Here is a 25,624-nt window from a genome sequence, read left to right as displayed (position 1 = left end):
CAACAAACATTTCTCATCTCTATCTATCTACATGGTATCTAGTCTATCTTTTTGCTATGTGGTACACCTCCCGTGGATGATTGGCAGTATTTACTATTCACCATATATATAAAAAAAAAAAAAAAAAAAAAGTTAGTTAATTTTCCTCTGATATGCTTCCGTTCTTTCACCTATCTACCTACCTAACCTAGGTAGGTACAAACGCACCCTCAATCGCTCACTGCATAAGATTTCCAGGACAGCGGGAGCAATGATGAAAAATATAGACCAAAATTATTTCGGCAAAAACTCCTGCCCTAATCTACCTACCTAGGTATCCAAGATATATAACAAAAACGAAACCAGCATTCACTCAATCTACCAAGTCAAGCTGCCTGAGGAAGCCTTTTGCCTCCTTTATCACTGTACCCAGTTCCTTTTCCGCGTCAACAGGGTAAACATCCACTTCATCGGTAGCAATTCCTTCCTTTGCATCAATCTGGCTCTGCACCATCTCTGCCTTCATATAATGACCCCCACGACTAGCCAGTCTGCTCACCAGTGTTTCCGGGCAGCACTGAAGATCAAGGAAGACGACCCTCGGACTACCGGGCCGCGCCTGGCCAACCTGCCTTAGAGCATCACGGTAACTCTTCTTGAGACTCGAGCAGCTTACGACAGCGGAATCCCAGCCCAAATCGTAAAGCTCCTCCTCAACACGCCGGTTGATGCGCGCCAGCCAGGGCCAGCGCTGGTCGTCGGCCAAGGTGACACCGCTGCGCATGGAGTCAACGGCGGTTTTGCTGTGCAAAGAATCGCCCTCCACGAAAGGTGCTCCCAGGTGTCTGCTGATCTCGGTTGCGAGACTGGACTTGCCCGAGCCGCATGGACCAGTGATTACAATCACAGTCTTGCGCTGGGTGTTAAAGGGCTCGTTGGCCGGAGCCGCCTCCTTTGTCTTCCATGAATCCGACAGGAACTGACTCACAAACTTCTTTACAAAGTCCTGATCAAGCGTCCAGCCCTGATCCAAGCTTGAAGAAATAGATCGGGCTGTACTGGTTGAATACTGCTTGGAAGGCGCAAATTCATCCTTGTCATACTTGCCGGCAAAGAACTCGACGAGCTTGATGGGAGGATTAAGCACCGGGTCTGGATTAGAGGCTCTCAGCCTTCGAACCCACTCCTTTGGCTCAACCTCCTCAAACTTGAGACCAGCTTCACGGAGTGCAGGCAAGAGGTCATTCTGCCAACTAAAAGTCTTGTGATTTGTCACATTGGTGAATGCATTCTGAGCATGAGAAAGAGAAATCTCGGCGACGCCTTGCGCAACGACATCCACTGGAAGCCAAGACGGGTCTTCCCTCAGGCGCGGCAGAGCACCAACAGTGAGTGCTGTTTGGATTACCATGGGAACACCCTCGGTTGCGTTCCAGACACCGTGTGCTGTATCGGCCACAATCTGTCCGATTCGAAGAACTCTGACGGGGATGCCGGCCTGCTCGCCTGCTTTTGCGCACAAAGTCTCCGCCACCGACTTGGACTGAGCATAACCCATGCCCTGTGCCCACTCCGGCTTGGGGGCGATCTCTGGGACCGGTCCGTCAGCATCGGGGTGGCGGGCTACAGCACTAACTGAGGAACAGAAGTTGAATGCAGCCGCTCCCTTCTGACAAAGGTTGATAAGATTCTTGACTCCGGCGATATTGTCTCTTTCAAAACTGGATAGCTTGAGATTGAAGTTGACGGACCATGCTGAGTGAATGACGGCACGGAGACTGGAGCTGATCTCTCGATATGCTGCGGCATCCAACCCCAAGTCTGCGTGAGAAAAGTCCGAGGGATACGAGACAATTTTGCGACGTTCGGAAAGCGATAAATCGTGGTATACCTTGCGCAGCATCATGGACTCCACGGTCCGCTTCAATGCACTGGCTGTGTCTTTGGCTCGCACAAGACAGTACACCTTTTCCACAGTCGGATCCTTGACCAATTTGGCCACAATGTGAGCACCCAACGAACCAGTTGCACCTGTCACAACAACAGAGTGTCCGCCTACCTGCGGCTGCGGTGCAAAGTCGCCGTATTTCTCAACAAGAGCTTGCATTTCAGCCTCGAGACTGCCGTCCGAGTCACTGGAAGCAGAAGTCTCACCCAGCAGATATGCAGCGAGCTTGCTGATCGATGGGTGATCAAACACGACATTCTGCGTTACCTTGTTGGCGGTCTTGACAGATCTCATCACGCCAGAGCGAATCTGAATAGCCTGCAACGAGTCCAGTCCCAGACCAAAGAAGTCTGTGTCGTCATCGAACTGTACATCTGGCAGAGTCTTCACGACCAAGCTACGAAGATGCTGTCGAAGCTCTTCACTTGACATAACGCGTGCGTCCTCGCTAGAACTGTTGGAGATGTCGTATGCCGTTTCAATCTCTTTGGAAAATGTCTTGTAGAAGGCTTGTCGAATGACGCTGCCCTTGTCAGTGCGAGGATAGTCAGTACCGTGGGGCAAGATGACGATCATCTCTTTAGACAATTTGGCGAAGGAGTCATTCCCTTCTTGTGCAGACTCAACTACTGGCCAGATGGCATCCAAGACTTCGGCTGGTGATTTACCAACCGTCGCTTGCGACGGAACAATTAGAGCACCCAGGTATGGTTGTTGGGCACCAAATATAACTGTCTCGGTTACGAGTTTGGATGACCGGATCGTCCCTTCAGTAGCTACCGGGTTGAACTTTTCGCCATTCACCAGGACGATCGTGTCATCAAGCCGAGCAATGTATTTCCAGGCACGCGGGACGGTCGGATGAGGCTCAAATAAGTCTTTTGTCCTGTATGAGCCGTCTTCCATGTTGGTGGCAGTCTTGGCCGGCCATCCCTCGCGAACACAGCATTCAAACAAGTTCGGACCCTGTGGCATCCAGAAGAGAAAGGGCGAGAGCTTTTCATTCTCACGCACATAATTCCATGCCTTGTCACCAGCAGGGCGGAAGGAAGTCATGAGCTGGCCAACCTCGGTCCTGTTTTGCGGTATGTCAGCACAGTATGCAAGCACAAGCATTGGGACAACTCACGCTCCATAATGACTGATGAGATTGACTCCGTGGTCGACAAGCAGGTTACCCAGATCGTCGGGGCAGGCTGAGCCACCGTACATGACGGTTTTGAGCTGTGCTAACAGGTCCAGACCCTCGGGAGTCTCTGCTAGAAGCTTCAATGCGTATGGAACACCGTAAAAGATCTCAAACTTGTGCTTGCGCATAATTTTGATGAGCAAATCGCTGGTGAGTGGCAAATCTGCGTTGTAGAGATGGATCGACTTGCGACACCACATTGCACGATACAAGTTACAGATTCCATGGTTGTGGTACAGAGGAAGGGTGATGAAGGCCTTCATGTCCATGTTTGAAGCATAATTGGACAGGGCGGCACTCTGCACCTGATAAATTGGTTTGGGCAACCCCGTGGATCCTAAGAATACTTAATTTTTTTTTCTTTCAAAAGAATCATATCCTGGACGACTTACCACTCGAGTGGATGATATAGACGATCTCATTTGTCTCAACGGACGGGTCAAGTGCACCGTCCATTTGCGTGTCGACATGTACCTCGACTGGGAACTCGAATATGTTGCGCTTGGGCATGTCTAGCACCTGCAAATCTGGCAACTGTTCCTTGACAGTGGCCGCTGTCTGCAGGTACTTTGGATCTGCAATCATGTATGTTACACCAGTCGTCTTCACCAGAGACTCGACCGCGATTGCGGGTATACGAGTCGACAAGAACAAGATAGTATGACCGGCCTTCATGAGGGCCATCATCGTGATGAGGTACTCTAGATTCGACGGTCCCATCATGGCGACAACGGTCCTCTTGGTGTTGGAGCTCGTCCTAGTTGGGATGCTCGACTCGAGATGTTTGGCCGTTCTGTAGGCAAAGACGTCTAGCTGCTGAAAAGTATAGTCCACATAGTCTACTCCTGTCGTCGGATAGGACACAATCGGGACATGTGGGAAGGCTGTTGCCCGCGATCGAACCAATGCATCGACGGTTTGGAGTGAGGAATCATCTATTTCAATGTGTTGTGTTGTTGCGGAGCTCTGGCTTTTGGATGACAGGTCAAAAGCATTCTTCGAAAGATTAGTCGCACTCCAAGGAGTTGCGACGGCTGCGGTTGGTGCCATGAGAGCTTATTGATAGGAATCTATGGCTGGCACCGCGAATGGAGGCATGGACAAGTGAGTGGTAGTCCAGGAAACAAAGGCTTCGATTGATAAGTCTTGGTAGTAGAAAGGAAAGATACAGTATTGACTTGGCTGATTTGCCTAGTCCCGATGATTCTAACCGTAAATCGATGCCAACTTGGCTGGAGATGGCTCGGTATTTCAAAGCCGCACACCAGCACGCTCGGATTTACTAATGACCATGACCCTGAGCCGAAAACTAATAGAAGCCTCCACAGAGACCTGGCTAAGATGGTCGTACTTCCTAAATTGGCATTGGAATGAATCTTAGCTGGCGAAAGCTTGAATTGACCATGAAAAGTCGCATGACGATGTGAGCGCGAGTGTGGGTCTACTATTGCTAGAATAGCGACCAATCATAGCAGTATCCGCCAAGCCTTATAGCCAATCAAATTGAAATCCGTATCGCCAGGGGTCACGATGCATAATTATGCAAGACAAATCCGGGGCAGGAGCCGGAGAAGCACGGAAGAGGTCCGTAACAACCTGCGGAGCCGGTCACGGAGGGGATATCCCGTTGCACCGGTCCCGATGAGAGCTCTCGTTATCCGAGATGAGCGACCAGCGTCCCGCTTCCCCATCGTCATCGTAGACAAAAAGTCGACGTTGCTTCGTGGTGAATTCAGTCTTGGGCAAATTTGTACATACACACAACTCACCTTCGTTGAAGCTTTTCATCCAGAACGCCTTCAGCCAGCTTCAAGTATACTATCCATAGGTCCTTGTTCATCATGCCTCTGCCCACCCACTTCACCCTCAACACGGGCGCCAAGATCCCTGCAGTTGGATTCGGCACGTGGCAAGCACCCAACCACGAGGTCATTGAGGCTGTCAAGACAGCGCTCAAGACTGGTTACCGACACATTGACTGTGCTGCCATCTACCGCAACGAAGCTGCAGTCGGCGAGGGTATCAAGCAGAGCGGCGTGCCGCGGTCAGACATTTTCATCACTGGCAAGTTGTGGAATACAAAGCACAAGCCGGAGGATGTCGAGGCGGCCCTGGACAAGACGCTGGCGGATCTTGGAACCGACTATGTTGATCTATACTTGATTCACTGGCCAGTGTAAGTCAAATATAAACCTGCCTTAGCTGGTACACTGAATGTTAACATTTTGTAGTGCTTTCGAGCCTAGCGACAAGTGGTTTCCCCTTGACAAGGAAGGAGTGTTCAGCCTCGCAGACATTGATTACGTCGAGACCTACGCCGCCATGGAGAAGCTTCTCGCCACGGGCAAGACCAAGGCCATTGGCGTGTGCAACTTTACCGTCAACAAGCTGCAAGACCTGCTCTCCAAGACCAAAGTCGTGCCCGCGGTGAACCAGATCGAGGCGCACCCGTACCTGCAGCAGCCGGCCCTGGTCGAGTTTTGCAAGTCCAAGAACATCCTGATCGAGGCCTACTCGCCCCTGGGCAACAACCAGACGGGCGAGCCCAAGGTCATTGACGACGCCAAGGTCAAGGACCTGGCCGCGGCCACGGGCCTCGACACGGCGCAGCTCGTGCTGTCGTGGGCCGTGCAGCGCGGCACCGTGGCCCTCAGCAAGAGCGTCACGGCGAGCCGGATCGAGTCCAACCTCAAGGTGCAGGAGCTCTCCGCCGAGAACTTTGCTGCCATTAATGCTCTGGAGAAGCACAAGCGCTTCAACGTCCAGTCGAGATGGGGCTATGACATTTTTGAGGAGCTTGGCGAGGATACCGTCAAGAGGATAGCCAAGGAGGCTGCACCTGAAAACTTGCAAAAGTTTAACGTGTAAATTGAATGGCTCGGTCTCAGCTGTCTCAGGGTCTAAAATAGAAATGGTATAAATAAACATGTAATCAAATACATCACTTAGGCTTTTACTGACTTCGACATGTGATTGTTTCATATATAAAATTTCTAGTGCACCTTGGCCTTAGTGGATTGATTTCATTACTTAGATCATGTATCTCATCCTTCACTCTGTTTGTTCATTTCATTTCGTTAATCTTTACAAGTATTTCCTCCTCAAATCAGGAATGTGGAATCAGATTTTGTACCGCCTGACCTGTTTGCCATATGAATGGAGCATCTTGATTGTCAGGAAAAGTCCCGAAAGCCTGCAGGGTAATTGTTAGCTGCGTGAAACTCGTTGCGTTTTATTCTTTTTCTTACCATTGAGTCAAGATTCAGCCAGTCCTCGCTCTGCCAGTCCTGGATAGACCAGTTTACTCCGTCAAGCGGTTGGCCAAAATTGGTTTGTGGGCTCGACACGTTGATTCCGAGACTGTATGAGCCGTCCTGGCCATTGGGCCTAGCTATATGTGCAGATCCCGGGAAAGCGGCATGCGGTGACGTGATACTAGTCAGATTTCGATGAGTTTGCGTGCTTCCAGATTGGTCGTCACTACTCAAGCCACTTCGTGTCACCTCCTTTCGCAGCTTATCCAGAATTAATGCATATCTCCTACTAGGTGAGTTGGAAGCAGTGGCCTGGGCTAGATGCCGTTGGCAGCGGTCTGCCAGCTCCATGAGATCAGCACGGTCTATGCTATTGTCAGGGAAGAGATCTAGGTGGCCTTTTCGAGACTGGATTTCCCAAGCATAGACAATAGCGAGGGCACAAAAGGTGACATAGTGAGTCCACCAGAAGGCGTGAAATATTGTCCCGCCTTCGGCGACCATCTCATCCACTGTTTCCAGCACGGTGTTGGCAGCAATGATTGCTTCTCGAATCTGTGTTTCACTTCCGGCACTCATGCGGCCCAACAGGAACAATCGGTTGACGTGCATGGTGGCGTGCGAATAAGCAATCTTGAGTGTCGTCGCTTGACGCCGAAATCTGGGTATCAAGCTTGAAGGGGAGATGGAGCCTAGATGGGGCGGCAGAGATGACTTCCACTGTCGCAGCTCTTGACTCAAACGATTGGCGGCAGCAATGCGGTCTTGTCGGGGTATTTGTTTTATAGAGTAAACAGTCTTGGCAGCATCACTTAGAATTGACGCTATCTTTGAATGGAATATGAGTGCATCTGTGGCACAATCCTTTCTGCCGCGCTTGTATCCGTCCTTAACTCCATTGGGAGTCATATCTTCGTCGTTTATACTGTCTGGCATCTCTTGATCTATTTCGTCATCGTTGTAATGCCTCGGTCGACCGAATATGACGCCGAGATACTTGTCGAGAATATAGGCTGTCCAAAAGGTTCTTCTTCGGCACTGGACAACAATGTAGTTCTCGGTGGACGCATCGAGGCGTCTCTTTCCAGATTTTCGGTGCAGACCCAGAGCAGATATGAGCTGAATGGCTGTGCCAAAGGTATACCAGGCTTGGTTCATCCGCGACGTCGTGAGCAGATAGATTACTTGTATAACGCGTGCCTGTGCTGACTCTAGGGTGGGCCGGGCCGTCTCGTGTTGGATCAAGAAGCTAGCAGTAGAAAACAAGCTGTCGATGCGACTCATTGAAGCTGCCTCGTCCTGTTGGAAATGGCCGGATGCTTTTTCTTCGTGCGCGGTTGCGATTGCCAACATGGTGAGAAGGATTGCGGCTTTGGCACGGCCAAGTCCCTGGTGTAACTGCAGTCCCTCTCTTCTGTTATTGAGCATTACCTGCAGCCATTTTTCGACCGTCGGGAGATGAAGAAAGCGATACGTGGCAATGCAAACATCAAAGTACAGATAGACCAGCTCAAGGGCTCTCTTCATCGTCGGGAGTTCCACGTCTCCCGGACTAATGACTCCAATCGGCTTGTCGCCTACAGTCAAGGTCGGGCTCTCTTCATTCTCAGCTTCACCGGCAAAGTCAGGCAGCGGCCGACTGACTTGATGGGTGTGACTCTGAGATAGCCTTCGAAAGGCTCTATGTACGAACGCCAGCCCAGACGTTGTATCGAATAATTGGCCCTGGATCTCGGCCACTTCGAGCTCGGGTGAGGCTCTAGACGGCGCAGCGGTGTTGTGCTCGCTCAAGGGAGCGGGCATATCGACTGCATTCATCGAGACCTCCATTGTATGAGGTGACACTGCAGCCTCAATTCTGACATTGCTATCAGTGTCGATCGCTGTACTGCAATCTGGGGAACGTTCTTGGCGTCGCGTGGGAGTGGACTCGCGGTTCTCGGCGCCGAGACTGCGTGGAAACGTCGACTGCACCGGTGTTACCAACTGCCCTCGACGATACTCTGCATGATAGTGACAGTCTCGCGGGCGACCACGCTTGATGCAGCTGTCACAAGGTATCGTGCCCGAGCACCTCGACTTGCGCCTCTTGCAGGTATCGCAGGCACGTGTCACCTTGACCCCCTTACGCTTTTTTCGAGCGCCGCCGACCAGGCCGGAGAAGGGGCGTTTCCCATGACCAGGTCCATCATGACCGAGGTCTCGCGCCGCCTCTTGCCGGGATGTTCCTACATCACTCGGGCTGCTTCCGAGTCCTTCTCCGGAGTCTCCATGACCGACTGATTCTGACATCAGAATATTTCAAAATCACGGGCCATCTGAACAAAAGTCATTGACTCGTTGGGGCTCGGGGATGGAAGACGCTGGAAACGTCTCTGATTCGCAGACGGTTGTGGTGATGTTGACCGCCAGGATCCCTGATTGGACCTTGAAGCCGAATAGAACCGCTATGGGGGCCGCGGTCATTCATTCACCCTGGATACTATTCAGACGCAGACGCAGCCAGGTTGCGAGGGACCTGTCAGATCTTTATCCGACGACAGAAGGTTGACCTGCGGGGAAGCGGAGCCAGCGAAAGAGAACCGGGGCTGAATGCGGAGAGGGTGAGATCTAACCCAGCTCGGCAGGGTGTGCGCGAACTATCTCCTATCCTGACTGCCTATGGCGCCAGATAAGATGACCATTCTAAACATGACCGATCAGAGCAAAATCCGACACGACTAGTAAGACAAGACCAACCGTTGAGTTTGTCGTATGAGGTCTTGGTTTTCGCGGGGCCCCGCAAACTACATGCTCTTGGCCATGGCCCCAAGGAGACCGAGAACCATACCGCTGGAGCCGCCAAGCACCAACGGTCACAATGCCCATGATTCAAGAGATGTATAATATAATGAGGGATGACCACAGGGTTATCTGTCATTCTGAAAACTCCAGGACCAAGATATGCTCTAGGCCATTCCACAACATCACTTCTTTTCATTGAAAACGAAGCTCATTTCTCTGCCTCTATTGTAACTAGGCCTTCATCTGTCCACTAAGACCTCGCAGCGGCCAACCTTTGCAAATCATGGCGGAAGACAAGCCTGAAATCGTAATGGTGGGCGACAGAGAAGAGGACAGCCGCAGTGACGCGGACAAGGGTTCAGGAGTGCGGACCATTGATAACATCAGAGTCGTTGGTTTGACAGCGGAAGATGCTTCGTTTTACGAGAGCTTTACCGACAAGGACCGCAAGACATTGGTTCGAAAGGTATGTCCCTCTGCGCTCATAGCATTCTCGTTCTTTGCAAGCACTGCTAACACTTCTTCTCAGGTCGATGTCCGGCTCGTACCCATGCTATCCGTCTTGTACCTGATTTCTCAACTCGACCGAGCCAACATTGGCAATGCCAAAATTGAGGGCATGAACACGGATCTCGGACTCACAGGTCTACAATACAACATTGCCCTGTCATTGTTCTTCATCCCCTATATTCTTTTTGAAATTCCCAGCAATATTCTGCTGAAGAAGTTCAAGAGGCCTTCAGTTTATCTTGGAGCTCTGGTAACTTCATGGGGCATCATCATGATGTGCCATGGCTTCGTCAAGAACTTTGCCGGACTCATGGTGGTTCGCATGATGCTGGGTATTCTCGAGGCTGGCTTTTACCCTGGTGCTGTTTACCTCTGCACTTTCTGGTACATGCCAAAAGAGTTGGCAACACGCATCTCTGTATTTTACTGCTTCAGTGCGCTATCGGGTGCCTTTTCTGGTCTTCTCGCGGCGGGCATCGCCGAGATGGACGGTGTTGGAGGTTTTCGCGGATGGCAGTGGATCTTTATCTTGGAGGGAATCTTGACCATCGTGCTGGGAGTTGCATGCTTTGCACTTCTCATTGATTCCCCAAGTCTATCACACAGGTGGCTCAGCCCGGATCAGATCCGATACCTCGAGCTACAGCTTTTCATCAAGCAGGGTGGCCGGTCCACGGAAGAAAACGAGCGTGGGCATCACTGGCAAGACTTCAAGGCAGTCATCACAAACCCTCGCATGTGGGGTCAGGCTTACATCCTTCTTTGCATCTCGGCTTGCTCCTATGGTGAGTGAATCCTTCGTCTTGGGGCACATCTGTATGATCGGACTAACCTGTGGAATAGGAAACAAATTTACACTCCCATCAATTACCAAAGCCATGGGCTTCACCAACACCAATGCTCAGTTGATGACGGTGCCTCCATATATCGCCGGCGCCATTTCCGCCATCTTCTTTGCCCGGCTCTCGGACCATTTCTATTGGCGCATGCCATTCGTCGCCATCCCATTGGGTATGATTGCAGTTGGCTACAGTATCATCATCTCCTTCAAGGGAGACCTGCCTGGCCATGTCGGCGCTAGCATGTTCGCCGTTATCCTAGCATGTATGGGTATTTACCCTGTCCAACCGGCATGCAGCTCATGGGCGGCAAACAATCTGGCCCCATCGTCGCGCAGGGCTATTGGTGTGGCCTTTGTCATCGCGACTGGTAACATTGGTGGCATTATCGGGTCATACATGTTCTTTGACTCAGAGAGCCCTTCTTACTTTACGGGCTACGGACTTGCCATTGCCTTTGGAGTTACAGGCATGCTCATGTCCTTTGTCCTAGAGGCATCCTATGTCTGGTCTAACAAGAAGAGAGCCAATATGTCCGAGCTTGATATCCGCTCCAAGTATTCTGAGGATGAACTTTTTCGCATGGGAGATAGGTCGCCGCTATTTAGGTACACTACTTGATCGTGCAGGAAAACTTCTTCTAGGTATCGATGCGTACATGGTCATTGTATATAGCCAATCTATACTTATATATTTGATATCTGATATCTTCTTGCTTATGTTAATGTCTTTACTATGTATCTTTAATCTCAAATCCGGTAGCTAGCGAGCTCCTTGAGCAAAATCTACTCAGATGTGGGAGCAGTTTCTGGCAACTCGAAGCGCCTTCGACCAGAGACGAACCAATCTGCGCCGGCAGCCAACATGACCGCAAGAACAAGTGGTCCTGCATAATTCATATTCTCCGAGCTGACTGGGAGCACCGTAGGGAGTGCGGCAAAGCTCAAAACGTACAATATGTAGCCTACAGCCAAGGCATTGACCGGGGTCCCGAAGGACCCAAGACTAAAGGGGCCAAGTTTTGGTACGCGGTTTCGAAGCCTCAAAGTGAGTAAAAATACAATTGGGATGCCGTATGAGATGTACAGTCCGATAAGCGGGAGGGAAATCATGGCGTTGAATGCAGCGGTACTGCCAATGGAGATGATGCATAATATTACGCAAACGGTTACAACGAGAAAAAGCGCACGTAACGGCTGTTTGAAACGATTGGATACCTAGGAAGGCTTGTCAGTTTATCATCCCTCCAACGGCGACAAGTTTCTTGCCGGAATAAAACTTACATGCACAATGTGCCTCGAAAACGGCAACCCCTTATTCTCGGCAAAAGCCCACGTGAGTCTCGCCACGGAAGCGAAAATGTTGGCGAGCGACACGTACAAGATGAATGCATGACACATGACGAGGAACGTCGTCGCCGGCTTGGACTTTGTGGCATTCATGTATAAACCCACGAGAGCTACACCGAGCGGTGCTTCTGCGAGTGAGTCGACATCACCCAGATAGTATGCCGCCACGACGAGCCAAGAAAACATCATGAAGCAGTTGAGAAGAACCGAGAGTATGATGGCGGCCGGCACGTTGCGCTTGGCGTCCTTGACCTCCTTGCTCATGTGGATGACGCCGTCAAAGCCCGTGGTCGGAAAGGCGAGGGGCAGGATGCCGATGCCAAAGGCAACGCCGGGCTGGTCCCAGCCGCTCACGCCCGTCGTCAGGTTCGCCCACACGGCCGCGTGACTACCTCTGGTTCCGAGAGCACTCAGCACTGCTATACTCGCGACCCAAAAGACGCCGTGGCCCAGTGCGCCGATCCACTCCATGGCCACGACGATGCGCTTGAGCCACAGGTTGGCGACGAGGGGCGGGATGCAGAAGGCGGCCATGACCAAGGCGTTTTGCCACGGCAGGACCTCATAGTCGGGATACCACAGCACGACGACGCTCAGCAGGCTCTGCGCCAGGTACGCCAGACTGGCGGCGGTGCTCGTCATCCAGGCAAAGACGGTGATCCAACCTTGGAACAGACCCCAGAAGCGCGGCGAAAAGGGCGCGAATCTCGCAGACCAGCGGTACTGAGCCCCTACTGCCGGGTCGGCGGATGCCATCTCGGCAAGCGAGAGCGCAATGAAAATGGACCCAGCGCTGGTGAGAAGGCCTCCATAAACAAGTGTAGCCGGTCCACCATTGAGGAGGTTGAGCTGCAGCGAGAGGCCGACGGCTTCCCAGCAGGCTTGCAAGGTGAAACCAAAGTAGACGGTGGGAAGGTAGGATATGTAGTTCTGTACAGGGTGAGCTGTTGGATCTGTTGGCAATCTTTGCGGTCCACTTACCTCGACTAGACCTCCTCCTGGATCGCTTTCCACCTCCACATCATGAACGGGGTATTGTTTTTCAGAGTTCCGCACCGAGGCCTCTACGCCTAAAGCATCTTGGTCACTATGTGGCATCGTATTTTCCAAATTTGGGAGAAATATCAAGTCAAGTTCTGTACACTCTCTGCAAAATTGCTTAGGATGTGGCAGGTATGGCATGCATCCGCAGTGGAAGCATATCAGTTGCACATTACTGCGAACTATTGCTGGACTGAACAATCCGTCTTAAGTGTGCCCAAGATCTATCACATTGCATGCGTCGATATTGTCATCGGTGGCTGAAGATAGCACTAGGCCTCAATTATGCGAACGGGGCAGACGATGAGGTTGTACTGCATATGCAGTGCGAGCGCTTATCCATATCCTGAAGCATATCATTGTTCCTATATGACGATATCCATTCAAAGAGAGATTTACCAATTTTCCCGCACGTTTGACGCCACGAAGCTGTGGAGAAAGCACTCTCCCTAGGCGCGTTCAGATAGCTGGGCGCGCAGGGTAAACGAAGAGTGCAGGATTTTCGTGGCAAATCACACTCACTATACGTAGCACTGCAGGAATATTGCATATTCTACGCTGAGTATTGCCTTCGGCAGATGCCGTGGAGGGGGATTCTGGTGATATTTTAGGGTATAGCTTGGTCTCAACTTACATGTGCTTGCTCCCCGCAATCGCTGACATGAATCTGGGTATATGCTGTGAAGCTGCTTATCTACGTACTAGGTAGGAATATGTCCTCCTTTCCTGGGAATTCAGCTTTTAACATCACATTTCAACCAAATATTTCAAGAACGAATCAACACCAATGGAGCAGATCTTGAGACAATTTTGGGTGCTTTTGAGCACGAAGCTGGTCTACGGAAGTGCCCTGGTCGTTGGAACCACTGTAAGTCAAGTTCTACAAGGTGCGTATGAGACCCGGGCCGCTGAAAGACCAGTTACTTGGCGTCGTCATCTACCGTTTGTGGTTTCACCCTCTCGCTGGGGTGCCGGGACCATTCCTTCAACGCATTTCAGGGCTCCCGAGGATCTGGCAATGTCGCTGCGGCAATCGACATATATCTGAGATCGAGGCTCACAGAAAATATGGTGTGTAATACTAAACACATTCCATCACTCTTTGCTCTTATCTCGCAAGTAATAACTTCAGTGCTCAGGGAGCGTCGTTCGCCTTGGTCCCGACTCAGTAAGCAGATTGGCTCCTTCTATACAGGTGCCTGTCCCATAGAAATGGGGAGAGTCATGCTTACATGAAATGATGTAGTTGTCCTTTGATACTCTTTCGGCTCTTCAGACTATTCATACCAAGTCCGCCAATTTGTTCAAGGGCGATGAGTTCTATGGTCTTTTGGATGGCGGGCCGGAAGGCGGCCAGAGCCTCCAAATGACACAGGACAACGAAGAACACGCGGCTCGTCGCAAGGTCCTAGATCGGATGATGCCATCTCGCGAGCGGGCTTTCCGCATCATCAATGACCTGGCGAAGCAATTTGCGGCCGCTGCGTGGAACGAAGCCAATGTGAATGATGGTCTCCTTGACATCAACAAGGCAGCGTCCTGGTTTGGGTTTGACGTGATAAGCACTATCGCTTTTGGCAAGCCGTTGAACATGCTTCACTCACCCGACTTTCGCTGGGTGCCCAAATGCTTACAGTACGCTAGCACATTCTTGTACTGGGCAGGCTTTGCGAGGTCCTTGCAGGTTATGCGTTGGTTCATGGGCAGTGATTGGCCTTCCCGGCTGGGAATGGGAGATGCTGTTGAGGCACAAAGATATCAAGACCTCGCTGAAAGCCAAGTCAAACAGAGAGCCGACAGAATGGCCGATGAGAAGGCTCTAGGGAACGGGCCTGAAGATCTATTCGGGCGTCTCATCCAAGCAAACCTATACAGCGATATTGACCTGAGAGCCGACAGCTCTCTGCTCATTGCGGCGGGAAGTGATGCTGTGAGATTGACTATTGGAGCTACTCTGTTTTACTGGGGCCGACACCCAGAAGCCTTTGAGAAAGCAAAACAAGAGATACGCAGCTGTGTCGATGACCCGGACCGCGTCACAGATGGCCTTTTGAGCTCGCTCAAGTACCTCCGTGCGTGTCTCGACGAGACGATGCGGCTCACTCCACCGGTAGCCAGCAGCGTGCCCAGAGAGGTCGACCAAGGAGGCATCATCGTGGATGGTATACCAGTGCCGGCAGGCATGTCGGTAGGAACATCAACCTATGCGATGCACCGCAATCCTGCCATATTCCCGCGCCCCGACGAGTATGTCCCTGAGCGCTGGCTAGAGAGGCCGATTGACCCCAAGACCATAGCCGCCTTCAACCCATTTTTGAAGGGGCCCCGGGCCTGCCCCGGAAAGATGATTGCTTACCTTGCCATGCATGCAGGGTTGTTTCATCTCGTTTACAACTACGATCTAGTTGTAAGGGACGAAGGTATTGAGCATAAGAGGACCATGTCGAAATTGGGGTACACTGGAATAAGAGGGGATGAATACCCTATACACGATTGCATTCTTGGGTATGCAGAGGGTCCAATGGTGGAGTTGTGTCCAAGGGCCCTGTGAGGGTATTTCCTGTAGTTTAATGGGTTCATCGACACTGACGATCATTGTCTAGTTGATTGATGGAGTGGAGGCTGCTCCTGTCGACTCGATTCTATCCATGATTTTCGTACCCGTCTGTATTTCATCCGATGTAAATGCCAAAATTATTTGTTCAATTGATGATGCGATGATTAAATGACGGTTTATGAACTAATACCAGCCTCCTTCTCAATGTCATCTTTAGAAGGGCACCACTTATCCTGAAGGGCTTGGTCCAGAGATGGAGTATACACTGTTGTAGGCCACCATTCGCCCCAGCTAGTAAGAAAGATTTGGTTTGGGTCAGATGGCAGGTCGTCTCTGTCAAATGCATTGAGGAGATTTTGGGCACCTAGAGGAAAATATTAGCCAGAGACTTTCAGGTAACCAGAGAAACAGGGACAACAGGTGACCAAATTACCTTCTTGGACAGACTTTGCATCAGGCACGTTGGAGGGAATGACCACGTCGGAATTGCGACCGATGCCAGTGCCAGGAATTAAGCCGGGCGACACTGCGACGACGGTGGCCGAGCTGCCCAATTGTCGGCGCCAGTAATGCGCGCCCAAGAGCTGAGTAAACTTTGACGCCGCATATGTTACCATTGCTGCCGCACCAGAGTTGGCGACGAGATCCACGTCAAGAGTCTCTGCATTGTAATGCTGGTTAGTGGGAAATATTTTCAAGAATTGAGGACGTTTTGAGTCTTACTCGGATCGTTGTCTCGCAGATTTCGGATTGCTCCAGATGATACGACGACGACGCGAGATTGCGAAGTCGTCAGCTTCTCTCTCAAGAGATGAACGAGATAGTGCTGCGCTATTGATTCATAGCATATGGATCAGCCAAAACACTACCCACGGGCGAATTGCCTCGACAGGACGTTGACAGGGCAGGACTTACACAAGTGATTGACCACAAGGGCATCACACCATTTCGAACCGTGCGGACCAGGATTCTCTGCGGCTTTCATCAAGCCGGCATTGAGGAAGAGTGTGTCCAGTTTATCTTGACCCAGCTGCTCCAGGGTCTGTTGCGCGAACGACTTGACATTGCGCAGGTCCGAAAGGTCCAATGGCAAGAGGGAAATACTGTGCTTTGCACGGTCAATGTTCAATGCATCGTATGCAGCCTGCGTGCCCTTGACATCGCGTGCGCCGAGAATGAACCTGTGCGGCTGAGACTGCGATAGAAGCAGCTTGATGGCTTCAAATCCCTGAATGTCATTAGCACTGAGCTAGGCGGCGTAGTGCTGGTCTCTATGATCAGAGGGCTAGATGAGGGCATACGAGACCGGACGATGCACCGGTTGCAACAATTGTTTTGGTTATGGCTGACATTTCAACGATTCTTTGGGTATGAGGGTCTATTGATGATAGGACAAAGCGTGGTTTGTTATTTACAATGGTGATGTCAGTAGCTGTGCAAAGCGTCTCACATTATATACACCTAAAATTATCGCCTGTGTTGTACCTAGCTAGGGGAAAGTCCGCTAAATCCGCTAGTTAGTACATCACTAATACTGTTGGCGGCTCAGGATCTGAGACTCTATTTGTAAGCGATGCTCGAATTTCAGAATTAAAATGGGTATTTTCGAAAGGGAACAAGAAATGGAGATATCCCTGAACCCTGCAATTGGCTGGATGAATGGGAAGAAGTAGGTAACCTAGCTGTGATTGAAGGTAATCCTCCACTCCCAGTCCAACTTTGTCAGGCATTTCAACACACGGGATCATAAACAACAGATACCAAACCAAACACTCAATCTCAATCTCACAGCTCGTTATTGACCCTCTCATACTTTTTACAATGTGACATTCAACCGAAGAAAGAGATCGAGCATTTTGCAAAGACGACTAGCTTTGATAAGTCTTTCCTCAAACCACGCGCACATGTTCAAACCCCAGAATACTGCGTCGCGTTCCACATCTGAAAGTCTTCCTGCCTATCCATCAGTGTGTATTCATCTACCCACAGCCATCTCTGATGGCCGCACGCCCCCACAGGACAACACATAAACTCTCTGCCTCTTGGCTTGGTGGAATTTGTCATCTCTCTGCGTGCTGGAAGACCACATTCACAGAACCCATTGTCACTCGAAACATGTTCGAGGTCCTGCCAGCAAATAAATGCTTGACGCATTCCAGGTTTACGGGAACACTTTTCACACTTGAAGAATTTCCGTCCCTCGTTGATCCCGCCCGGCCTCGAGGATACTCTCGTAACCACTCCCTTGGCCGAATCGCAACGATTGCACTTTATGAGAACTCCTGGAAAGCCAGGATGGTGTATCTCTGGCTCCGGTTCTGCTTCTTCTCTGTGTTCTTCCTCGAGGCGCCACTTCTCTTTCCACGCTTTCAAGCGCTCGTCGGGGTTGTCAAGACCGCGCGAACTACAAAACTTCATGAACTGGGACGGACTAGCTGAAATTTCCTCTTGACTCAATACAGGACTGTCATCGCCCTGTGAAGCTGCGGGTGGGCTTGATGCCGATATGAATATAACAGAGTCGATACTGCTAGCCCTGCTGGGTCTTGTCTTTTGGGGGACATCATCGTCCGACTCAATGATGATCACGGATCTGGACCTGGCGCGCCTATGACCCGAGGAATGTCTCTTTGCTTTGCTGATCCTGCCAGAGCGTAGTTGAGACCTTGTGTGCTGCGCTGCCCGGACCTGTGCACTGTTGTCTGAAGAAGACGAAACTTTTTGCGATAAGGCCAAAGATCGTTGAGGCCCGTGCATCATGCGATTGGAGCCACTTGGGAGGTGACGAACAAAGGCAGAGCTTTTGTATATGTGGCAACAATGCGGATGCAAGTTGAGCGGCCACAAGCCATCTCTAAGAGAGAGGGTTTTTCGCATTCACAGAATATCGATTTGATAGGAATTGATGGTATTCATGAAGAGTTCCAAAGTATGTCGGGCGAACTTTGTAGGGGATTGTGGCGAACGTGGGGTAGGCGAGGTGGAGAGATATGAACTGGCAGCGATCTCAGGCGTTCCACTTTGTACAGTATATCGGATTTCAGGGATGGTTATCATGGCCATGCTTTTGGTCTATGCGGAAGGGCTGCGTAAAGGTATTTTGCTCGCGGTTCAGCCTCGTCTTATCGGGAAGTATGGGACACTACTTGAGCATGAAGATATTTGAACCAAATGATTGCCAGATCTCCCGAAGAGGTGTGAGGTGTCCATCACGTCGGAATCTAGATACATTTTCACCTTGCTGGTCATATTATATGTGTAAATTGTGCCCCAATTTCACTAGCATCATCTTCGTCATCTTGGAGCTTGAGATTGGAATAGGTATATCAGTCAGTTCGGTATATTGCAACACCAGTATTTACTTTTGATATTACCTACGTTTTAAACAGTTTACAGATCGCCGGTAATCAGTAAATTAAGTAGTGATACAAGAATTCAGACCTGCCAAGTTAGAGTCAAGTAGAGCGTTTCGAAAGACCAGCCGCTGTTGACAATGATCCGCCGGGTCAGGCAACTTGTCCTAGGGAGAGGACTTCCAGGTCGCTGTGAAGCGACTCAACTTGATCATTCCATTTCCAAAAGTCACACCCGCCCACAGCACAACACAAATATTCTTTTCCGGCAGGTATACAAAAGACGGCTGTCTGTTTCCGTGAAGGCAGTTGACAATCACACAACGGGTTGTCAGGTAAAACACCTACATCGTCATCCCAGCAAATAAGTTCCATCTGTGTCGACGGATCATTACAACTTGCGCAGGTGAAATACCACCGTTCATCCGTCATGGACCACTTCTTTACCACTCCTTTGGCTGACGAGCATCTCCGGCAAAATATCAGTTCTGGAAAGCACGAATGGTAAATATCCGGCTCTGAGTCTGGCTGTCTTATTTCCTCTTCGTGCCATTTCCATTTCCAGGCGTCCAAGCGGTCACCAGCATCCGTGAGTTCTCTCGCGATGCATAACATCATGAACTCCGAAGGGCTAGCCGCAATAGCTTCCTCTCGATCGGACAAGGAAACGAAACCACGGACTCGGGGGCTGCGCCGTGTAGACGCAGCCTCATTCGACGAGTTGACTTGACTGGTGCCAAACATGATGTCTTTCGCACCACGAATCAAGTTTTCCTTCCTTTTTTGGGTATTGATTGACTCACAGATGGGAGCTAGGATGAACTTAGCCATGCCGGGCAATCTTCTGAATATACTCACAGTCAAAAGAGAAATTTGTATTGATAAGAGTGCTTCAGTTGTGAATCTGAGAATATGGAAGTGAGCATGATGCTGAATCTTAGAGGAAGCGAAGCGGATCGAGGACTGCAATGCAAAGCTGGGGATGAAGTATGGGCGGCCCATGATGATATCAGAGGGGAATTGGGTGCCTAGTCAGCAAGAATATACTTCAATCTACACCAAAAGGAGTACAGAACGGTCTGCTTGAAGCCAGTACAAACTGTCTTTGATCTAATTGAAGTTTGGCTATAGCCAGCCACAGTCCTAAGAGCGACTTTGATTGGATTTTATCAACGGCGGGCCCTGAAACTGGCAGGTAGTGAAGACCAACAAGGCGACGGCGCCAACCATGAGGGCCCCTTAGTTGTAAGCACACGATTGTATTGTTGCACCCGATCGAATGTGGTTTTTGGTTTGCAACCAGCTGCTCACTCCCAACGAGCCTGAACCGTAATAAGACGATGAAATATAGGTTAGGACACAGACAGAGATGCGGATCCTAAGAGAGAGCAAAACGGAACCGTGCTGGTCTCTCCAGTTGAACCCCTAAAGTTGAACGTGCTGCTGGTTGGAGATCCCCAGCTGGGGTGCTTGATTTCTAGAAGCCGAAGAAGCTGCTTGCCAGCTGCAAAGGCTGAAAAGTGATGGATCAGTCCAATGTTAGTCAGCACCCTGGCCGACGCTATTGACTGAACGCCAGACGCTAGGCAAGCTCCCCAAAGTACCTCCGTACCTTGCATCCATCAATTCTCCCAATATTTACCCCACCATCAGTTCAAAGGCGCCCAGCGGCTTCAGTTTGTTTTTGGTTGATTGGGTGATAGCGTCGCCAGCTGCTCCAGGAAATTTGGATTGCCAACGAAATTGATGCCATCGCGGCAGCCTGCCTTTGATTGCTGCTATCTCAACCCACATCCAACTCTCACACTCTCCTTGCCGAACTGGCTACCTACTGCCAATACAACAACATACGCCCTTCTAATAATCTTTCTGCCTAGAAGCTCTGCCTTCTTCTTTTCTTCCCACCCTTTCCCCCCGCAGTTCCCGACTCTTACCTTTTTGTCTGCCTCCTATTGTTGATCCGCAAACATGGGCGAATCCAGGTGCGTGCCCATGACCTCACAGCCTCTGCCCGACGACCCCGACTATCGCAAACGCGCCTGGCTAACCCGACAGACAGACAGGAACTCATTGCATGGCTGAACAGCCTCCTCCAGCTCAACATCACAAAGGTTGAGCAGTGCGGTACTGGGTAAGTAAATAAATAAAGCCAACAGACAGGAAAATCTGCCCCTCCCCCGCGACGCTGCCCATCGTCGCAACCCCTGTTGGTGCCGTCCCGGCTTGTCGTGAAGAGCATCACAACTGACTCAGATCCGAACATGATAGCGCCGCGCTCTGCCAGGTCTTTGACAGCATCTTCCTCGATGTTCCCATGTCCCGCGTCAAGTTCAACGTCAACACCGAATATGCCTACATTACAAACTTCAAGGTGCTGCAGAGTAAGTCTCCTCCGAGACTTTGGTCCTGCCAGGTCTACGCGCGCTCCCTCATTAGCCCACTAACACAGCATGTCCCCAGACACCTTTGCCAAGCACAAGGTCGACAAGCCTATCCACGTCGAGTCCCTAGTCAAGTGCAAGATGCAGGACAACCTTGAGTTCCTGCAGTGGGCCAAGCGATACTGGGATCAGAACTACCCCGGAGGCGACTATGATGCGGTTTCGAGACGAAAGGGCGGTGCCATGCCTGCCACTGGAACTGGTCCTAGAGTGGCCAGCAGTGCGGCAACTCGCAGAACTGGAGGAGGTACCACGCCGTCCACCGGCCCGCGACTTGGATCTGCTGCTGGCGGCGCCGCTTCTGCCGCTCTGCGACAAGAGAACAACACACTGAAGGAGACCGTTGTCGGCCTTGAGCGTGAGCGCGACTTCTACTTCAGCAAGCTCAGAGACATAGAGTTACTCGTCCAGCAGGCTGTGGAGGAGGACCCCGAGCTGGAGAAGCAAGAAGATGGTCTCGTCAAGGCTATCCAGGCAATCCTCTACTCTACCGAAGAAGGATTCGAGATTCCCGCCGAGGGCGAGGGCTTGGATGATCAGGAGACATTTTGAGCAAGCAGCTCGGAAGTGGATGCTTGGCGAACGGCAGGGCGCTCCAAAATGATGGTGCAACTACGATCTCGCAACTAATTTATGGATGGACGGGGTAAAAATGGTGGTTGACGCTCTGCAGAGTGGGAAACATGCATTCAGATAGCATGTCTCGAACGCACATTGGACTCAGGCTTGAGTGCAGGTGATCCCGGGGGGCACGCGTAGGTAGTAGAATGTGCTCTTTGAGCTCAAGCTTCCGGACCTCTGGTTCGAGCCCCAGAGTCAAGACGTACATGATGAGGTCCACGATAGACACTTAAGAACTTTTCTCCCTCGCTCCATACATCATCTTTCCTGGCCTCAGCATACATCATTAAATTTTCACTACCATGGCTGGTAATATGATGCTTCAGCCTCACCAATTTGATTTCCTTTACCAACTACCTAGCAACACGTGAAACACATATGACCGTTTCTCCCTGCGACAAATCTGAACAATCGTTTATCTGTTTTGCTTGGAATTTGTCACGATTGGGTCATCTTTATAGGGACAATCGAAACAATCCGCCTTCACTTTGTACTTTCCCTGACGCCGTACTTGCCTCTAGTCAGAGATGATTGCTTCAAAAACGCTGTTGTTCATGGCGGTTTCCTTTCCTGATGGACTTTCCATATTATGGCGAGAAGAAGACAATTCATTTTCCATTGATTTCTCTACCATCTTGGCCGCACCGAACAAGTCAAGCACGAACGCTGAATGTGCAGTTGCCTAGGGTTGTATCTACTCTCTCTACTTTGTGTCCGTCTGGTCGCTTTTGCCATACCCAGTCGGGTTTCACTCTCGGCTGCTTAACAACATGGGAGTAGAAGCAAAGTCTAGGCGCCGCAGCAAAAGACTTCGCAATATACGTCGACCAATACACAAAGTCAACCCTATTCAACGCCAGTCCCTCCGAATCGCGATCAAAAGGAGCCTTGAGGATGCTGAATCCTTCAGCCATGTTGGTCGAGATGTAATTGCAATTCGAGGATCCCCTTCGCCGATCGAAGATCTCGACACAACCATTGTTGACAATGTCATAGAAGTACAAGACTTGTCTGATTTGTCCAACGGCATTCCCAGTGGGCAGCCAGGCTGGTATAAAATACGGCGTATTGTTGGACAGAGGCTAGCCTATTACCTCGTCGAGTGGGAGGGTATCGATCCGGCTACAGGGCAGAATTTTCCAGTTGAGTTCGTAAGTGATCCATCATACTCTTCGCCAATAGAGTAGCAAAATTCCCGTATTGTCTTCGAATCTAACACATCTGTTTTGCGCAAGGTCTACCAATCGGACGTCAACGGCCCCGCTCGTCGTGAATGGCATGCACTTCAGAATGCCGGAAAGCTGAGGCGTGCTCGGTGCGGAACTCTAATCCTCGAGGATGCGAAAGAATCAGTAGTTTATGAGGAGGCATGGAAACGGAGCATCCGGAGATCTTGTGCGTTGTCATGATCCCCTGCAAGCCTCGCGCAACTTGAACAAGGACAAGTGGGCTGCGGAGGGAGACTGCTCGGCTGCCGCGTTGTTCCAAAATAATTCGACTCCTTCCCTCAGGGTCACAGCCCAAGTACCCTGTCGCAATTCTCGGCGTAGCACATGTTGGATCACCATGAGTCTTGAAGGTACCAATACTCCCGATGGTTAGGATCTGCTGTACAGATTATTAAAGGCGTCAGGAAGATGGATGTATACGATACGTAACGACGTCGCTGTTGGAAACCCTTTCAGAATAGGCGAATCTTCTTGGTGGTCTTGCCTCTTCTCTTGTTATCCCACCCCCGATGTTATTCTCTTCTATTCGGTGCAGGCAAGATGGTATTTGGGTCTTAAAGTCAGGTGTTATTTTATTATTCGGACCGGTATTGGACTTACAATGAGGGAATCACGCCGGATAGTAATGTGAGGTAGAAGTAATTGGCTAGATCGAAGTTTCCAAAACCATAGATGAATCACAAATGTTTGTTTATGCACATATTTAAGTCGAGTCTTGGCCATATCGTTCATTTTGATTCTTCTTTTATTCCAGAAGCACTGCTCAACCTCGGCGTAGAACACCTTGAACCGTACAGCGAATAGTGGAATGCTTATTAAGCCAAGACTGTCAAGAACCTGCAAAGAGTTCGTAAAGACGTCAACTAATCAGCAATCAACCATGGATCACATGGGCTCAGGTACAAAAGGCGGGCATTCCCAAGGCTCGACATTTAGTTCCACGAAAGGTGGGCACCATGGAGGAGGAGGTCACCACAACAACTCCAAGGTGCTCAGCAAGAAAACCACTGAAAAGTTCAACAAGATTGGACAGACTGATTCATGGGGTAATAAGAAAGCTAGCGATACCTCTTGCAAGCAAAAGGGCACTGGCAAGTAGGGGTAGTCAGCTACCAGGAATGGTTTGAGTTTTGCCGGCATGCCTGTGTTTGATGGCCCTATAACTCGGGGACCCTAGATCCAGTCGATATGTAGTGGAGATCAATACGCATAGATGGTAACCCATCTGAGAAATTCATCAGGGCATGATCTTGAGTGTGAATGTGAGGAATAGTCATGGTTGTACATCGCGCTTAGCAGTAACTACGATAGGTCCGGAAAGATCATTTCCTAGTTTTGAAGTCGGTAACGAGGATAATCATTATTGAAGAGTAATAAAAAACAAACAAGGATTTACATTGCGACCAAACAAAAAGACTCGGGGAGGGTGGACCCATCCAGAGAGAAGGCTAGAAATACAAGATTCCTGAGGAGCAAAGCAAATACCACTACACCACTGTGACCTGTGGTGATATGATCGAGATCTTTCAGTTCATTTTGCCTTTTCAAGGGCAAACAAACTGGTTTAAAAAGTTTGTCTTCTGCTAGTTGTGTGCACATTGAATCAGAGAAGTGGAAGGAAGCGAGCAGGTTTATAGTTTAACAATTGTTGACAACAGGAGGAATAGGTGTTACGGCGGGCTATCAAAATGCATATAATCGAATATGTTTGGCCGAAGTCGGGCCTCGTTATGATCAAGACACAAAATCTCCCGAGCTACCTCAAGGTCCACTTGTGTACGGGTATTCACATGATTGTTACTTGGGTCATGGTCTGTACTGCACTCTTTACATTTACAGTAGTTCTATAATTCTATTGCTTCTATAATAGGTCCTCTATAATAGATTTGAAAGGCTTAACTGACTCCTGTATACCCAAAGTCATGGCCGGAAATCCCCAGCAGCCAAAATCAAGACTATAAAGACTATACCTAATCCAAAGCAATGAGAAACCCAGGGAGTACAGCAACTATGGAAAAGGAAAAACAAACATTAAGCAACGCTAGATAGGTACAAATGCTTCCTGACAGTTCCGTGCTCGAGATTCCAATCTAAACTCATGTGCATCCTGGGCACGCCTCCGTCGAGACGTCGCTCGGCTCGGCGCTGGTCTCAACCGCGTTGCTCGTCATCTTCCTCGTACACCCGGGACAGGCCTCGGTCGAAGCGTCCGAGTCAGTGGCAGCGTCAGATGGCTCGGTCTCCGTCGCATCCAGTGACTTGGTTCTCGTGCAGCCGGGACAGGCATCAGTTCCATCAGTATCGGTTGCAGTGGCAATGTCTGATGTCGCTGTTTCTGTCGCGCTCTCTGCCTTTCTGGTGCATCCAGGGCACGCATTAGTTCCATCAGTGTCGGTTGCGGTAGCAACATCTGTTGATGTGGCGTTCTCTGCCTTCTTAGTGCAGCCAGGGCAAGCATCAGTTCCATCATCGTCTGTCGTAGTGGCGGTATCTGAAGAGGCTGCGTTCGTGGCATCCGCCATTTTCCGGG

The 25,624-nt window shown here is 50.4% G+C and overlaps 10 protein-coding genes across 10 annotated transcripts in view; 5 read left to right on the top strand and 5 right to left on the bottom strand.

Annotated features, from left to right (window-relative positions):
• Nucleotides 1-352: 352 nt before the first annotated feature.
• Nucleotides 353-4,166, bottom strand: PFICI_12508 (uncharacterized protein; the record flags this gene model as incomplete). Its single annotated transcript, XM_007841089.1, has 3 exons — nt 353-3,002; nt 3,057-3,453; nt 3,509-4,166. The coding sequence occupies 3 exons, from the start codon at nt 4,164-4,166 to the stop codon at nt 353-355; spliced, it is 3,705 nt and encodes a 1,234-aa protein (XP_007839280.1).
• Nucleotides 4,167-4,957: 791 nt separating this feature from the next.
• Nucleotides 4,958-5,984, top strand: PFICI_12507 (uncharacterized protein; the record flags this gene model as incomplete). Its single annotated transcript, XM_007841088.1, has 2 exons — nt 4,958-5,292; nt 5,348-5,984. The coding sequence occupies 2 exons, from the start codon at nt 4,958-4,960 to the stop codon at nt 5,982-5,984; spliced, it is 972 nt and encodes a 323-aa protein (XP_007839279.1).
• Nucleotides 5,985-6,222: 238 nt separating this feature from the next.
• PFICI_12506 (uncharacterized protein) lies at nt 6,223-8,662 on the bottom strand (the record flags this gene model as incomplete). Its single annotated transcript, XM_007841087.1, has 2 exons — nt 6,223-6,309; nt 6,365-8,662. The coding sequence occupies 2 exons, from the start codon at nt 8,660-8,662 to the stop codon at nt 6,223-6,225; spliced, it is 2,385 nt and encodes a 794-aa protein (XP_007839278.1).
• Nucleotides 8,663-9,437: 775 nt separating this feature from the next.
• PFICI_12505 (uncharacterized protein) lies at nt 9,438-11,124 on the top strand (the record flags this gene model as incomplete). Its single annotated transcript, XM_007841086.1, has 3 exons — nt 9,438-9,620; nt 9,684-10,449; nt 10,508-11,124. The coding sequence occupies 3 exons, from the start codon at nt 9,438-9,440 to the stop codon at nt 11,122-11,124; spliced, it is 1,566 nt and encodes a 521-aa protein (XP_007839277.1).
• A 164-nt stretch (nt 11,125-11,288) lies between these two features.
• On the bottom strand, nt 11,289-12,950 carry PFICI_12504 (uncharacterized protein; the record flags this gene model as incomplete). Its single annotated transcript, XM_007841085.1, has 3 exons — nt 11,289-11,720; nt 11,787-12,782; nt 12,834-12,950. 3 exons carry the CDS (start codon nt 12,948-12,950, stop codon nt 11,289-11,291), a joined length of 1,545 nt encoding a protein of 514 aa, XP_007839276.1.
• A 730-nt stretch (nt 12,951-13,680) lies between these two features.
• On the top strand, nt 13,681-15,444 carry PFICI_12503 (uncharacterized protein; the record flags this gene model as incomplete). Its single annotated transcript, XM_007841084.1, has 2 exons — nt 13,681-13,761; nt 14,140-15,444. 2 exons carry the CDS (start codon nt 13,681-13,683, stop codon nt 15,442-15,444), a joined length of 1,386 nt encoding a protein of 461 aa, XP_007839275.1.
• Nucleotides 15,445-15,626: 182 nt separating this feature from the next.
• Nucleotides 15,627-16,802, bottom strand: PFICI_12502 (uncharacterized protein; the record flags this gene model as incomplete). The annotated part of the gene is made up of 5 exons (XM_007841083.1): nt 15,627-15,814; nt 15,884-16,111; nt 16,174-16,281; nt 16,366-16,678; nt 16,752-16,802. 5 exons carry the CDS (start codon nt 16,800-16,802, stop codon nt 15,627-15,629), a joined length of 888 nt encoding a protein of 295 aa, XP_007839274.1.
• Nucleotides 16,803-20,771: 3,969 nt separating this feature from the next.
• Nucleotides 20,772-21,796, top strand: PFICI_12501 (uncharacterized protein; the record flags this gene model as incomplete). The annotated part of the gene is made up of 4 exons (XM_007841082.1): nt 20,772-20,785; nt 20,863-20,934; nt 21,072-21,184; nt 21,264-21,796. The coding sequence occupies 4 exons, from the start codon at nt 20,772-20,774 to the stop codon at nt 21,794-21,796; spliced, it is 732 nt and encodes a 243-aa protein (XP_007839273.1).
• Nucleotides 21,797-22,635: 839 nt separating this feature from the next.
• On the top strand, nt 22,636-23,274 carry PFICI_12500 (uncharacterized protein; the record flags this gene model as incomplete). Its single annotated transcript, XM_007841081.1, has 2 exons — nt 22,636-23,016; nt 23,101-23,274. 2 exons carry the CDS (start codon nt 22,636-22,638, stop codon nt 23,272-23,274), a joined length of 555 nt encoding a protein of 184 aa, XP_007839272.1.
• A 1,916-nt stretch (nt 23,275-25,190) lies between these two features.
• The window catches only part of PFICI_12499 (uncharacterized protein), a gene marked incomplete at both ends in the record, with an annotated part of 2,450 nt that continues 2,016 nt past the window's right edge, over nt 25,191-25,624 (bottom strand). Inside the window, one exon of the mRNA XM_007841080.1 lies at nt 25,191-25,594. Within this exon, the coding sequence (XP_007839271.1) occupies nt 25,191-25,594 (404 nt within the window). The remainder of the gene's footprint in view (nt 25,595-25,624) is intronic.

This window comes from Pestalotiopsis fici (genome assembly GCF_000516985.1).
Source record: "Pestalotiopsis fici W106-1 unplaced genomic scaffold PFICI_Scf_10, whole genome shotgun sequence".
In the NCBI taxonomy this organism is placed as follows: Eukaryota; Fungi; Ascomycota; class Sordariomycetes; order Amphisphaeriales; family Sporocadaceae; genus Pestalotiopsis; species Pestalotiopsis fici.
This window is presented reverse-complemented; position numbering and strand designations above follow the sequence as displayed.